The sequence below is a fragment of the Amphiprion ocellaris genome, chromosome 10 (assembly GCF_022539595.1).
Source record: "Amphiprion ocellaris isolate individual 3 ecotype Okinawa chromosome 10, ASM2253959v1, whole genome shotgun sequence".
Taxonomy (NCBI): domain Eukaryota; kingdom Metazoa; phylum Chordata; class Actinopteri; family Pomacentridae; genus Amphiprion; species Amphiprion ocellaris.
This window is the reverse complement of record NC_072775.1, coordinates 28,602,856-28,619,062: the sequence shown is the minus strand read 5'-3', so window position 1 is coordinate 28,619,062 and position 16,207 is coordinate 28,602,856. Positions and strand designations below refer to the sequence as shown.

The following is a 16,207-nucleotide window of genomic DNA, read 5'->3' as shown; positions in this document are numbered from 1 at the left end:
ATGGACATGTACAGTACTTTTTGCCCCATGTACAGCATTCTCTGCTTTCTGCACTGTATCATGCAATTATCATTTGCACTACTGAGTTTATAGCAATTATCATTTGAACTACTGTGTTTATATATTCCTTTCTAGCTTGGAAATATCTGTATATATTGTGTTATATTTAATTTGATCACTACTATTTTTTTCTCCCTGTTCTTTTTTCCATAGTTTATTTTTATTATTCTCTTCCATATTCCTAGGGTGACACCAACAGTCAAAACCAAATTCCTTGTATGTTGTGTACACACTTGGCCATTGAAGCTGATTCTGATTCTGATGAAAAGTTAAAAAAAATCATGGGCAGATGAAGTATAAGACACTATTTAATGAGCTTATACTGTTTAGCTCTGGCCTGCTGCCGATAGGAGACCTTCACTATATAATATTGCACCAAATGGATAAACAGCCTCCCTTGTCACGGGGCAGGGGGGTTAGAACCCAAAGCACAGGCACACAGATCAGGCAAAGACAGATTAAATTAAACAAGGAGGTTTATTTATAATGAAAAGTAACACAAACCGAAACCAAACCAAACTCCATTCACAAAAGCAAAGACTAAACGACAAACTGGAAACCAGGTTAATCAAACCAATGAATCAGGCTGACTACCAAAACGGCAGACCTACTAACATCGAAATCCTAATGGTGGGTGTGGGCAGGCACAGATACCGGCGGCGGGGAGCCGCGGCGGAGAACATGAGTCCAGATCACCCTGCAGATTGGCCGGGCGGAACAGGGTCGACGGGGAGATCTGAGACCTCTTCCAGAGGCCGAACAGAAGACTGAGGTCCCACTAACGGCTGGATCGGCAGGACAGAGGCAAACCAGGCAGTGCGGCCAGCAGAAACTGCAAGCAGAACAAATATGGATTAAACGCAACTCAGCCAGAGAATGTGCAATGAAGTGTACCTATGGCCAGAGCAACTTGTCATTGTAGCAGACGCTGCAATCTGGCGGAGCCTGGAGGGACGAGCTGCTTCTTATCAGGCGCCGATGACCGATCAGATGCAGCTGCGCCCCTTCCGCAGCTGGAGTCACTGAACCCCGATCACCAGCGCAGTCAGGGGCGTAGCACAGAGGGGGGGTGGGACCGAGAGAAAGAGCAGGAGATGGGAGAGCAAAGGAGAGATGTGAGGAGAGAGAGAGGAGAAGACAAGGAAGAGAGAAGTGAGGAGAAAAGGAGGGAGAGAGAGAAGAGGGGAGGGACGAGAAGGTAGACAGGGGGCCAGGGCAGGACTTTGACATCCCTCTACAACTTCCCTCTCTAAAATGAGCAGAATGCCCAAATACCAGAGCACAGACGCAGATCTTGGAGACATGTGGAGAAGCAAGTTCCCAAGAGGCGAAGACTTCACTTTCTATTCAAGCAGACACTTGACATACTCAAGGATTGATTACTTTTTTACTCCTAAGGCTCAGTTACATAGGATGGAGAATATCAAGATTCTTCCTATCGCTATCTCTGACAATGCTCCTGTTGTATTAAAATGGGATATAGGCCATTCACAAACTTTGAAACACTGGTGACTGAATTCTTCCCTCCTCAATGATGAAAAATGTATTGCCTTTGTAACAGCAGAGCTTAAGCAATATCTGGACATCAATACTACGACTGAAGCATCTCCTTTAATGCCGTGGGACTGTGCTAAGGCCTATATTAGAGGATGTATCATTTCATTCACCATTACTAGAAGAAGACAGAAGGAAGCTAAACAAAAAGAATTGGAAGACAGAATAAAAGAGAAAGTCAACACAGACAAACTATATCTTATACCCCTATAAATAAGCTTAACACAACTCGCAGAGAACTTAATAATTTACTATTAGACAAGATAGAGGATAACCTAAGATTTACCAATCAAAAATATTGTGAAGATGGCAATAGAGCCAACAGACTATTAGCGTTTAGGCTGAGAATGCAGCAATCTTCTAACATAGTACAGAAAATAAAATCACAAGACATATTTATCACAAAACCAAAGAAAATAGCAGATGCCTTTGCAGAATATTACAAAGCTTTGTATAAAAATTCAGACACCTGCACAGATGATGCGAAACTAGCAAACATTCTTAAGCACATAAAATTATCTGAACTACCTGAAGAAGTAGCTAAGAAGCTTGATGAGTCAGTTACAACACAAGAGATTATGCAGGTGATTTCATCACTTAAGAAAAATAAGAGCCCAGCCCCAGATGGTTATATAAATGAGTTTTATAAATTCTTTAAAGACTTACTGACCTCCTTACTACTAACAACATATCACTATGCATTAGAATCGAAAACTATGGCCCCATCTTGGACAGAAGCAATGATTGTAGTAATACATAAAGAGAGCAAAGATCCGAGTGCCAATCCTATAGACCAATATCAATGTTGAATGGGTTAATCATATAATCACACAAATCATCCATCCTGGCCAAACTGGTTTTGTAAAGGGGAGATACTATGGAGACAATCTAAGACATTTATTAAACATGTCATATCTAAAAGATAAACCAAAAACAGTGATTATATCCTTAGATGCACAAAAGGCGTTTGATGGAGTGTCATCGCAGTACCTAATTCAAACACTGAAACAATACAAATTCGGTCAGAACTTTGTCAGTTGGATTCAGACCCTCTACTCATCCCCCTAGGCTTTGGTCCGAGTCAATGGCTATGGATCAGAGCAATTCTCATTAGAAAGAGGATGTAGGCAAAGTCGCCCTCTATCACCACTATTGTTTGCTATCAGCTCAGTTCTCCCATTAAGCAGCAGGGATATAAGGGGAATGATATAAGACAGAAAAAAATGTAAAAGTGTTCAGCTGTTTACATTTTTTGAGATTTAGGTATTGTTAAAGATGTATAAAGTTGGTTCAGGTTGTTCAGTCATTATTTTTCATTTTATTTTCAGATGTAGTTATATTAAAAATTATTTATGAATAAATGTCAAAATGTTTCTGAACTGTACTGAATTTATTTGATTTGACGGTCAGTTATGGATTACATGCAGACACTAATAAAACTACTAGGTTACATCAACATATATCACACTAATTCAAGTTAGACATTAAGATTTTCTGGACCTTTGCTTTAATATATTTTCTCTGACTGAACCTCTTTGAATTTTAGTTGAATACCCCTGTGCTAAACAGCATGTTGGCCCTCTTTTTGAATACAAAAAAATCCCAAAGATGGAACAGCCCACCAACTTACAGTAATAGGCACACTCTGAAGGAAAGAGTTTTTTTTCACCGAAGCACAGGTGTTTAATAAACATGTTAAGTGCGTATCTATTCCCTTCTTTCTTGAATCTGTTTCCCTATGCAAAATGAAATGCGATTAATATAGATTAAAAATGAATGACATTTAATTGTGATTCATCGGAATTAATCCACAGCAACGCTGTGATTAATCTGATTACAATTTTTAATCATTTGACAGCATGAGTTAAAATGTTTATTTTTGAGATGAATGGTAATACAGTTAAAAGGTTAAATATGTCATAAGAAAAGGTTAAAAAGTAATTGAAACTGATACAGCACATTGCTAAAAATAAGCTATGTTAAAAATGTGTTTAAAAACAGATACCCCTGTATATAAAATGTATAAAAACTATTTCATTGTATTTAAGTATGTTTAAAAGACCGACTTTCATGGTGTATTACTGGTTTCTGTGTTAAAACAATTTTCAAACAGGTCACTAGATGGCGCATAGTGCCAGAGAGGAACATAAAACCACATTAAGGCACTTGCTGCAGAATAAATCCTGCAGCCGAGCTGAATGAAAGCTAAAACGTAGTGTCTCTTTGTTTACACATACAGGTGGGTTTATGAACCTCAAAACCATATGCATGTACCCCAGAATAAGGGCATATTATGTTGTGAATTCTTGGATACAATATGCAATATTTAGAGTTGAGTTAGGTTGAAGTTATTTGTAGAGATAGAGCTGTTTTGTTGCACGCGACCATGCTAGGCTAGCGGACCTGTTGCTAGTAAGTTGTTAACACAGCATTAGTAAAGTTTGACACTGGTCGTTTAAGTGTTGTTTTATGTGTGATTTGGTGTGATGTCAAAGACCATATAAGTGACAGAGACAAGTTTGCATGGAAAAATATTTGTGCATTTGTTTTCTTAATCCCACAATTGTTTGTCAGATTCAAGATACTGTCTGTACATTTGGTATTATTGAGTAATTTACAAAATTAATAGAACATTTTTGTGTCATTTCCTTGTTGGAGAAAGCAGAATAAATCCTGCAGCCGAGCTGAAAGAAAGCTAAAATGTAGTGTGTCTTTGTTTACACATACAGGATTTATAAACACACCCCACCTGACACTTGCCGGGCCAGGGGCGTTACACCTACATTCCACATGCAGTCATTGTATAAAGATGATGTTGGTTTACTAATTATACCCTAGAGTAGACAGCCTGGAGTAGAAGGTGTTTTTTTTTTTTTTTTTTTTAAATCATTTTTTTACATTTTAAATAATTATTTTTTCATTGTTTTTTTTAATTATTTATTTATTGTTTGTTTTGTCCTCTGTACCATTTTGTCTTGCTTAATTTGATGTTGCTGTTTTATCTGGAAACTGGAAAAAAAAAAGCAGAAACTTGTATTATGTATACTGAACGAACTTCAAGAAGGGTAAATAAAGATTAAGTTAAAAAAATAAAGCAAGGTAGCTGGAATCTGTAGCAGGTAAGGATTGAAATGTGAACAACCAAAACCATGGAGGCATTGAACTTAAATTTATGTACACTGATTAAACTAACATCTATCAACTAACAACACAGTGACAACTACGAACAAGAAAAGCACTCAGAGAGTGCAGTACTCTGCCAAGGCTGCTCAGTTGTTGTATGATTTCCGACAGATAAGTCCTGATAAGTCTGCAGCAGTTGATTTTAGTAGGATTGCAATCATGTTATCGTCAGCAGGTAGCTGACATTGTGTTCACTTGTTGTAGTTACAGTAACGCTGTGCCGCTATCTCGCAATGATACAGAAATCTTGGAACAAATCCGTGGATCCAGACTATCAGAAGCATCAGTGCCAAAATCTAATCAAGTGGTCCTTGTGCCATTTCTGACCTTCCATGAAAACTTCATCCAGATCTGTAAGTCCACAAACAGACGGAAGGACAAACTTACGCCGATCATCACATAACTCCGCTGCGTTCCTTGGCGTAGTAACTATGACACAACAAAACAAACATTAACTAAAGAGTTGTGAAACTGAAAACACAAGACAAACGGAATGCTACTGTGAGCCACCAGCATCAAATCAAAAGCCTAAAATTAGCCCAATAGCCTGAAGCTAACGGTGTTAACTTAGCTGCATAACTATTAGCATGTATAAAATATGCATACGCCACTAGACAGGACATATGCAATGGTTAAAGTCAGTATATATTGTCAGCTTAGTATACTCACACTCGACCAATGCTCTACATTCGCTGTCGTGGTCTGTCTCAGCCCTTTGAGCTGCTCTCCATAAGCCATACATGGCCACAGCAGGGGACAGACTGTTCCCAAAGAGGTGGATCTGCGTCTTGTATTCCACGATATCACAGGTAAGATCATTATTTCTGTACCACAGGAAGTGGAGGAAATCCCTCTGATCCTTCTTCAACACAAAACAGTGGACCATGTGTTCAATGTCGGCAGCGATGGCTACCTGTTCCTTTCTGAACTTCATCAACAAGCCTAACAGACCGTTATTAAGGTCAGGGCCCTTTAGTAGAATGTCGTTGAGTGACACACCTGTGTGTAGTGCACTTGAGTCAAAGATCACATGTATCTTTTTGGCTTCCTGGGATGGTAGACTCCAAACAGGGAACAGGGGTAAGTAAAAGCACCCTTTTCCGGGCTGCAAATGTGGTGCCACCTCTGCATGTCCTCGTTGGAGGATGTTCTTCGTGAACTCAATGAAATGAGCCCTCATCTGAGGCTGTTTCTCCAGTGTGCAGTGGAGTGAGATGAGATGGTCGTGTGCTTATCTCCTGTTGTTGGGGAGCAGTTGCCTTGGAGACCGAAAAGGTAAAGGTGTGACCCAGCTATCAGAGTGATCTTGGTGTACCTCTGCGTCCATGATCTGGAGAAACTGTATATCTTCCTTCAGTGGAGCAAGTTTATTGTCATCATCAGTATGACTGAAGATGATTTGACCCATGTTGTCTCCAACTTGCATCATACAAGTGTATGTGGAGATAAGTATTGGATGCTGCTGGTGCTTGAGTGTCTGACTAAGCATCTCCTTCACCTTGATCTGACTGTTGCACAGCTGTAGATAGCTTGTATGACCATTCTCTGGGATCAGTGTTTTGTAGCTGTTCACCAGTTGATTTGTGGGCACCTCCAAGACATACGTCCCCGATGACGACCCATCCTAGGTCCATCTCCTGGGCGAATGGTGGTTTGTCTGGACCGTTTATCTGTTTGCGGACTTTTTGTGCCCTTAGGATGTCCCTGCCCAGTAGGATTATGTTCACATCCAGGTCGAGGACAGGAATCTGATCAGCGATGTGTCTCAGGTAAGAGTGATGGCGAGCTGCGTTTGGGGTGGGTATCTCAGACCGGTTGGTTGGAATGTCGTTACGCTCCAGGAGCATAGGTACAAGAAAGCTTAACTATTTGTCTGTGGACTCCATGATGTAGCCACAGGCTCTTCTCCCTGTAGTCACTTTAATCCTGGCACATGTCTTTAACGTGTATGTGTAGGAGCAACCACAGATTTTAAAGAGATCAAAAAACTCAGACCTTGCAAGGCAGCGATTGCTGTGTTCATCCAATATCACATACATTTTCTTAGATTCTTCTTTAGATCCAGCTGGAAACACACTGACAAGACATATTTTAGCACATACTCTTGCATTTAGTCCTTCACCACAAACTTGTGTACACTTAGAGGTGACCTCCTGGGAATCTGCCTCATCCTCCTCCCCGCCGTGCTCTGTAGCAGGAAGGGACGGCTTAAACCTCCAAGTGGCTGGCCCTGGGCACAGTGTTGATACATGGTTCATACTCTCACATTCAATGCATTTTACCACAGCTTTGCAGTTCCTGGCAATATGGTCAGCGGAGGAGCAGCAACGGAAACAGATTGCGAGCTTCTGTGAGAACTGTTTGCGTTCATCTAAGCCCTTACCAGGAATGCCTCTGTATTTTTCCAAGACATGAGGTTTTTTGTGCAAGAGGCAGTGTCTGCTTGGTTCGGCTGATCTATTGTCCTTCCTAGCCTCGGGACTGTCTACAGAGGCCACTTGTGTTATGTGGGCAGATATCTTCATATGTCTCTCCCAACTACTCCTTTTCTCCTCTGGAGGTTGTGAGGTCGTGAAGAAGTTGAAGCTGGGGTCTGTGCGAGCGTTTGCCTCTTTGCAAACAAAGTCTGTAAACACAGAGACAGGGGGGAAACTGACTAAATGTTCTTGTTTGTATCTGCACTCAAAGGATATCCACTTCTCCTGAATGTTGTGCCGAAGTTTCTCAGTTATTGGGTTTACTCCTCGAGAGGTGTCAAAATATGAGAAGCCTGGGAGGAAGCCACCTTGCATCAAGCTCTAACAGCAGGTCTGCTAGATCCCTGAGTCTCTGTGGGTCCTTTGTGGTGATCTTGGGGAGATTTTCTGACTTATTGAAAGGGGCCTGTTCGCTGGATTCAGGTGCCTATTATGTTTCCTCGAGCCTCTTCCATACCATTGTCAGTCCAGTGAGAGACCTTCTGATGTTGACTGCCTTTATTCTTTTAACATGCTATGACGACTCTTTTCCAAGATACTTGATTAACAGGTCGAGTTCCTCTGCGGCAGACAGATCTAAGCCACTGATAGCATTCTGAAAATATGTCTTCTAGGCCCAGTAGTCAGTAGGCTGGTCATCATACGTGGTAAACCCTGACGTGACTACTTGGCTGCGGGCAAGGTTTTTGGCAAGGTTGTTTGTGTTTTGAGAATGCATATAAGCAGCTCCATATGGTGGTCCAATGGGCTTCTGTACAGGAGTTGGGAATTGTTGATGTGATGCAGCAACATAGCATAGAGCATGAGGTGAAGGCATTGGTACAGACAATGAGATGACCAATGCTAGCAGCACTCATGCATCCTCAAACCATGATACTGCCTCCACCATACTTGACAGTAGGTACTGTACATGCTGGAGATAATGTTTCGCCTGACCTGCATACCCTCACATTAGCAAGAGGAAGATAAAGCTGGAAACTGGACTCATCTGACCACAGAATTGTCACGGAATGGTGGAGGAGAACCCAAAGGGAGATCATACAGACCAGGTGGAGGCAGATCAAAATTAAACTTATTTAATACAAATAATACTTAATACAAATCAAGCTAGGAAAGGAGTATATAACTAACTGAGACAAAAGCTATGAACAGAAACCGAAGCTAAGGCCAGGCTAAGGAATAGTAATAGATAAAAATAAACTAAGGCCGGAACTCACTACAGGGAGGGAGGGGGAAAGCAGGCTCCCGTGGACCGACAGTTGTGGAGACACGTCGGCGCTGACGCAATCGGCGGAGAGCAGTGGCCAGGAATGAATCCTGGTCCTGTTCGAGGAGTGGGGGTCCAGATGCCTGGTAAGCGGCCGGATCGACAAGAACTTTCTTCCAGTTCCTGGTTGTCCAGTTCTTGTGTGCTTGGGCCCAACGACAGCGGGCTAACGTCTGTCTCTCATTGATCAGGGGCTTCTTGACAGCCTTGTGGGACCTTTATCCATGATCTAAAAGTTGGCCAAGTACAGTGCGGGTGGAACACTGGACACCAGTTTGGTCTGACCACTGCTGCTGAAGCTCCTGTGGCAACAAAAAGTGTACCTTTTAATAAAAAGCACAGCTTTCATTAGTGGGTTACTGGTACCAGAATGATCCAATACTCAAAGTTTCTAATGTGTCTTTATGGAACCACTCAATTTAAAGTTATTTATTTATTTATTTATTTATTTATTTTTTAAAAGTTATTTTTTTGGCCTTTTTGTTGGCTTTATTAGATAGGCACAGTGAGAGAGAGAGAGACAGGAAACAGGGGAGAAGAGTCGGGGGAAGACATGCAGCAAAGGGCCGCGAGCGGGAATCGAACCCGGGCCGCTGCGTTGGGGACCAGCCCTGTACATGGGTCACCCGCTCAACGCGTTGAGCTATACGGGCACCCCCAATTTAAAGTTTTTAATGACTTTTTAAGGATTTCTTTAGTATTTTGGCTGTGACTGTACTAAAAGAAATTGCACTTGAAGACCTAAGAGTGATTCGTAATGCAATATTTCACAAATGCATTGGGTGTCCGAAATTTTTTTCAGCGCTCTGTGATGTTTTCGGGACAATGTCACTGCTGAAATGTGGAATAATTCTTCCCTTAGTTACTTTTCATAACTTATGCATATCTATCCATTATTTTGCCGGTCAGACTTGTGCTGCATTCAAACATGAAGCCGACACTTTAAATTGCCTTCAAAATAATAAAATGGGATGCATGTCTGAAAGGGGCTTTGAAAAAGTAGATCCCATCTTGGTTGGCATACATTGAGACTAGCTTTGTGCAACATTTACTAGAGTGCCTTGAGTTGTTGGTACCAAAATTGCTTAGATTCATCAGGATGGCCCTCATGGTGAACCTTGGATTTTTCTTGGCCTTTTGCAGTACTATTCATACCGGTGCATGGGTCTCTTTTGGTTTCCTACCATTTCCTTTTAGCAGAGTGTGTAAATGTTTACACTTTTTTTGCTGATTTGCACTGTGGTGACTAACACATGAAAAAACTTGGATGTGACTTTGTAGCCGTTTCCTATCTTGTCAGCAGTCCAATTGTGCAGCTCTTTGTCTGGATCCTAGTAGTAAGCTTGAGCTCTTTGGTTGTAGCCATGACTTGCAATTTTCTAGTTACTGACTACAGAACTGCTGAATCGCTGTTCTCAATTTATGGTCAAGTAGTATGCTGAAGAACATTGTGGAAATTAGCTAAATCATTTGAAATTGTATTGATGTTGCATTTTCTCAAAACAATTTTGGACATAGCACTCTTCGTGACACTAAAAAAAATTAGGGGTATGAATAATTTTGGGTTTAACTGTACTTGCTTTTTACCAGTACATAGTCGTCATAACAGCTGTGATTCCACATATTTGCCTGCATACTAGTTGCACTGGTTGTAATAACCCAAGTACTAGCCTAAACACCTGCTTTTCCACAACATAAACAAGGTCAGTGGTCACTATTAAGTTGGTTGCAATATTGTTGATGCTAAGGTCATGAGAGAAAATGGAACAGTGGCCACATCGTAGATAGTATGTCCAGCCATTAATTTAAGGGTCTCACAATATAGGGAACGCATTACAAGGTTTATATTCTGTTGTAGCCAAAATGTGCTGCTTTCTGATTGTGCCCCCACTGGTGATGTACTGAAGTGCATTTTGTTGGGTCCTTATATATTGAGGACATGCACAAGCAACACTCCCAAGAAAGACATGGACATTATAGCTGTCTAAAAATCTGTGTTAAACAGCCATGCAAATGCATAGTTAAAAAAGTAAAAATCTGGGTAAGGAAAACACAATTTTAAAAATATACACACACACATACATAAATAAATAGTATTTTGAAAAGATTAGGAATAAGATAAGACAGAATTCTCACAACACAAATTAAAGTTAAATATGCAAAGTCACTGCAAGTCACCCATTATGTTACTTTAAGTGTAGGTATGAGATCTTGTGTTTAGAACTAACATAAAACTTATTAAACAGTGTTTGTTGTGTTTAAAATTCTAAATATGAAATATGTTTGGATTTAGATATTGGTGTAGATCATCTTTTTCTTACTTTTTTCAGTGCCAGCCTTATCTGAATTCTTTTCCAATCCTTTCCACTTCCTCCAGGTTTCAAATTGTTGTTGGAAGTGTTCAGCGTGATTCATGGTCCTCAAGAGGAGTGTGTGCGGGCTCTGAGGAATGGCCACCTGTTGGGGATTTCTCCAGGTGGAGTGCGGGAAGCTCTGTTCAGTGATGAGACCTACCCTCTTCTTTGGGGTAAACGCAAAGGCTTTGCTCAGGTCGCCATTGACTCTCAAGTGGTGCGTTGTTTCAGTTTCACTTAATGTCACAGTTCTTTACGGTGTTTTTCAAGACACCTGCAGATGTAGTGTAATTGAAGTTTATAATGTTGAAAATGTTTTGAAATACATTAACAGACCATTGAAACACTGGTCGTCATGCCCAGTGTATTCTGTCCTTTGCATGTGAAAAGTATAACTTGTTTGAACTAGAGATATCCATCATAATGGAGTTCTGTGTAGTAGAAATAAACTGTGTGTATTGTGTGACATAAAATTGCACACTGCTGTTACGTATGACAGTATGATTATTGCTCAGGTGTGATTTAGGTTGGCCACAATAAAAAGCCACTCTAAAATGTGCAGTTTTATCACATAGTACAATGCCACAGATGTCGCAAATTTTGAGGGAGCATGTAATTGGCATGCTGACTGCAGGAATGTCCACCAGAGCTGTTGCTTGTGAATTGAATGTACGTTTCTTTATCATAAGCTGTCTCCAAAGGTGTTCAGAGAATTTGGCAGTAGATCCAACCAGCCTCACAACCACAAACCACATGTAATCTCACCAGCCCAGGACCTCCACATCCAGCATCTTCACCTCCAAGATCGTCTGAGACCAGCCACCAGCTGCTGCAACAACTGGTTTGCATAACCAAAGCATTTCTGCACAAACTGTCAGAAACGTCTCAGGGAAGCTCATCTGCCTGCTTGTCGTCCTCATCGGGGTCTCAGCCTGACTGCAGTTCGTCATTATAACCGACTTGAGTGGGCAAATATTCACATTTGATGGCATCTGGCACTTTGGAGAGGTGTTGTCTTCTGGGATGAATCCCGGTTTTCACTGTACAGGGCAGATGGCAGACAGCGTGTCTATCGTGGGGTGAGTGGCTTGCTGATGTCAACGTGGTGAATCGAGTGGCCCATGGTTGCGGTGGGTTTGTGGTATGGGCAGGCGTATGTTGTGGACCACGAACTGAGGTGCATTTTATGGATGGAATTTTGAATGCACAGAGGTACCGTGACGAGATCCTGAGGCCCACTGTTACGCTGTTCATCCACAACGATCACCTCATGTTGCAGCACGATAATGCATGGCCTCGTGTTACAAGAATCTGTACTCAATTCCTGGAAGCTGAAAACATCCCAGTTCTTGCATGGCCAGCATACTTACCAGACATGACACCCATTGAGCACGTTTGGGATGCGCTGGATGGGCGTTTTTGCCAATATCCAGCAACTTTGCACAGCCATTGAAGAGGAGTGGACCAACATTCCACAGGCCACAATCAGCAACCTGATCAACTCTATGCGAAGGAGATGTGTTGCACTGCACAAGGCAAATGGTGGTCATACCAGATACTGGTTTTCTAACCCCGTCCCAGACCCTCCCAATACAGTAAAGCTGCACATTTTAGAGTGGCATTTTATTGGGGCCAGCCTAAGGCACACCTGTGCAATAATCATGCTGTCTAATCAGCATCTTGATATGCACACCTGTGAGGTGGATGGATTATCTTGACACAGGAGAAGTGCTCACTAACACAGAGTTAGACAAATTTGTGAACAAAATTTGAGAGAAATAGAACTTTTGTGTACATAGAAGTGTTAGATCTAGTTCAGCTCATGAAAAATGGGAGCAGAAACAAAAGTATTGCGTTTAAGTTTTTGTTCAGTGTATAAAACAGTTTTTGTACATTTTTCAGTATTAATAGTTTATACAGAATATACTTCTTTCTTTAGCGCCCCTTTCCAGTGGAATAACTAACAAATATGTTGTCAGTCATGAGTAGTATTTATCATTACACGTTTACGTCATAATGTGACTTGATTGGTCATGACTTGGAAGTGTAGAATTGTTTATAATGAATAAAACTGATAAGATATGAGATATTCTTATATTACTGCGCTATATCGCACTGTAGCTAATGATTTTACACATGTACATGTGTGAAATATCTGAGCAATGATATGTTATATAGTGTAATCAATATTTTATTCGTTTGTTATATGCAGTTAATAATGATTTATAACAAATTGAGTTATAAAGCAGCTAGTCATTGTTCATATATACCTTATAAATGTTAATGTAAGGGGACTGTGCTTTATTGCTTATTATTATATGTGATTTTTTTGTTATTTATTGCTTTATTGCATAGCCATTCTGTAATATCAGTTAATAATCATTTCAGGTCTTTTGCTGCTCAGCTCATTTTTAGGTTAAAGCTACAGGTTATGATGATACGTTAGGGCTATCTACAATAATGCTGCATTTACTTTTAGCATTTTGTTTCTGGCTTCCCTCCCAAGAACAGGGGATCACAGATCTGAACAAAATCTTTGACTGGCTTTGACCTATTTACACCAATCAGTCACAACATTAAAACCGCTGGCAGGAGAAGTGAATTGATTATCATGGTATAATGGCACCTTTTTAACCTTTTGGTGTTTTTGCTCCTTACCTTTGTGTTTTTTTTCTCCTGCCTAATTCATTTTACTTGTGCCTTGTTTCCCAAACAGTGCCCTGTGTATTTATAGTCCAGTTGTTCTCCTTGTTAGTTGTCTGTCCATCTTTTTAGCTTCATCCTTTCTTGCATATCTCCCTCAGGTCTCTATGTTGTGCCTTGTGTCTCTGCTTTCTTGTTTTTGGTTACCACTTCCTGAATTTATATTATAAATATATTATCTTTTAGATTTACTTTTTTCTGACTTTGGATTCTCCCTGCTTGAACTCTTCAGCTGTTTTCCAACATTTGTTCATATTTTCCAGTAATTTTTATTGAAGTTACATTGACTTTGTGCTCTGTGGTCTTGTCTCCAGCATTTTGGTCTTCTTTGTTGCCCTCACTATGGCGACAGGTGGTTTATGTTGTGGCTGATTGGTGTACAACTTTCGTTACCTGTGAATAAGGAGTGCTAAGCTTAGTGAGATTTATCCCTTTGAGCCGAACATGGGTCAAAAGTGACCCAAATCCAATGGAAAATGGGTATCTCCTGACCCATCATCCCAGCATCAAAGGGTTATGAAGGCATTCAGTTGGATTTGAGAAGCGGATTTGGTACTGGATTCAGTTTCAATAAAATGCTACCTACACCCTCTGTGTTAGAATTTTGTGGTAGACAACCCACCGCCCTGTTCATTTAAATTGTCTTCTGTCTTACAGCCAGTAATTCCAATGTTTACTCAGAATGTGCGGGAAGGCTTCAGATCTCTGGGAACTCTCAGTAAGTGTGAAAAGAAGGCTGAAGTAAAATAATATCAACAAGCTGATGAGTGATGGCAAGTGCATCTCATATACCCAATTATATGAGATGCACTTGGACACCACTTGACTCCAATAAAGTGTGCATATGGAATAATCTGTTCTTTGCGCTTGAGTCCTGTGTGTGTGTGTGTGTGTATATATGTGTGTGTGTGTGTGTGTGTGTGTGTGTGTGTGTGTGTGTGTGTGTGTGTGTATACAATATATATAATACGGTGAAATAAGTTCCATATTTCTCATCAGACACTGTTCAAAGTGAAAATTATATATTTTCTGGACTCATTACACAGAAAATGAAGTATTTCAAGCCTTTATTTCCTTTACTCCGTCCACAAGAGGGGTAAGACTCAAAAGTATATTGCTGAAATTAATGGAAAGTTAACTGGAAGGAAAATGTAGTAGGAAAAGGTGCACAAGCAAAAGGGTTGACTGCGGACTTGAGAGGATGGCCAAGAAAAGCAGATTCAAGAATGCTGGGCAGATTAACAAGCAATAGGCTGAGGCTGGAGTCAGTGCATGCAAAGCCATCATGCACAGACGTGTCTGGAAAATGGGCTACAAGTGTCAAATTCCCATTGAACACCAAACAATGTCAGAAGCAAGAGAAAGAAGTGGACCATTGCAAAGTTGTCCCGATTCCTAAAAATTTTGCACTTATTTTGGAAATCAAGGTCCCAGAATCTGAAGGAAGAGTGGAGAGCCACAGGATCAAAGTTGCATAAAGTCTGTGACATTTCCACAGTCAGTGATAATGTGGCTGCCATGTAATCTACTGGTGACGGTCCACTATGCATAATCAAGTCCAAAATCAGCCCAGCTGGCTACCAGCAGATTTTGGAGAACTACATGCTTCCATCTGCTGAAGAACTTTGTGGAGATGGAAGCATGTAGTGATGGTAGAATCTTAACTGTGTATCAGTCCACTGCCCTGCTCTGCTGTCTTTTTTTTTAAAGACACAGCAGAGCAGGCTGTCATTGGATGATTGGAAATTTTGTCTTTCAGCAGGACCTGGCATCTCTCACACTGCCAAAACCACTTGTAAATGGTTCACTGACCATTGCATTGCAGTGCTAGATTGGGCAGACAACTCACCAGATCTGACCTTCTATACAGAGTTATAAGTCATTATCATCAAAATTAAAACAAATGAAGGCTTGAAATAGTTCACTTTGTGTGTAATGAGTCCAAAGTATATGTAATTTTCACTTTGATCAATGTCTGATAAAAAATACTGAACTTTTTTCACCATATTTTAATTGTTTGAGATGCACCTGTAGTGATGCATCGAAATTTAGTTGTAATTATTCATAATCGGTTGGATTGGAGAATTTGGTGCAGTCAGACAAACTGAGGTGTGTTTATGTTCATGAAGGAAAATGTCACTCAGTCCAACAGCTTGACTTTCTAGTGCATTTGTAAAAGAAATAATTTTTTTTACGAGCAACAGAATGCCATTGCACAGTAAAGAAATATTTTGCAGATTGTGATACACATACACTACTTGTTAGTAAATCATGGACTTTTTGGAGGAAAAGGATATAAAATATGAAAGTCTTAGTGTCATAGTGTCATTGCAGAAGAAGTGTTTACTGTGGTGAATGTAAATCTGATGATAACATATATTTGCCATTGTCTGCAGTCTGATCTGAACCCTCTCTTGATATTTCTCCATCTACTGTGTTCTTTTTTTGTCTCTTTTGAACAGGATTTTTTCGCTGGGTGTATGAGAGGTTTCGTCTCCCTGTAGCTCCTGTTTATGGTGGATTTCCTGTCAAATTTCGAACCTTTCTTGGTGATCCCATCCCGTATGACCCCAACATGAATGCTGCAGAGCTGGCAGAAAAAGTGAGTG

General features: G+C 40.6%; 1 protein-coding gene across 2 annotated transcripts in view; it reads left to right on the top strand.

Annotated features, from left to right (window-relative positions):
• Window positions 1-16,207, top strand: part of tmem68 (transmembrane protein 68) — a 62,599-nt gene that overhangs the window by 28,547 nt on the left and 17,845 nt on the right. For both annotated transcript variants that reach the window (XM_023284494.3, XM_055014098.1), the window contains 3 exons: window positions 10,919-11,112; window positions 14,256-14,316; window positions 16,061-16,200. In XM_023284494.3, the coding sequence (XP_023140262.1) occupies window positions 10,919-11,112; window positions 14,256-14,316; window positions 16,061-16,200 (395 nt within the window). The remainder of the gene's footprint in view (window positions 1-10,918; window positions 11,113-14,255; window positions 14,317-16,060; window positions 16,201-16,207) is intronic.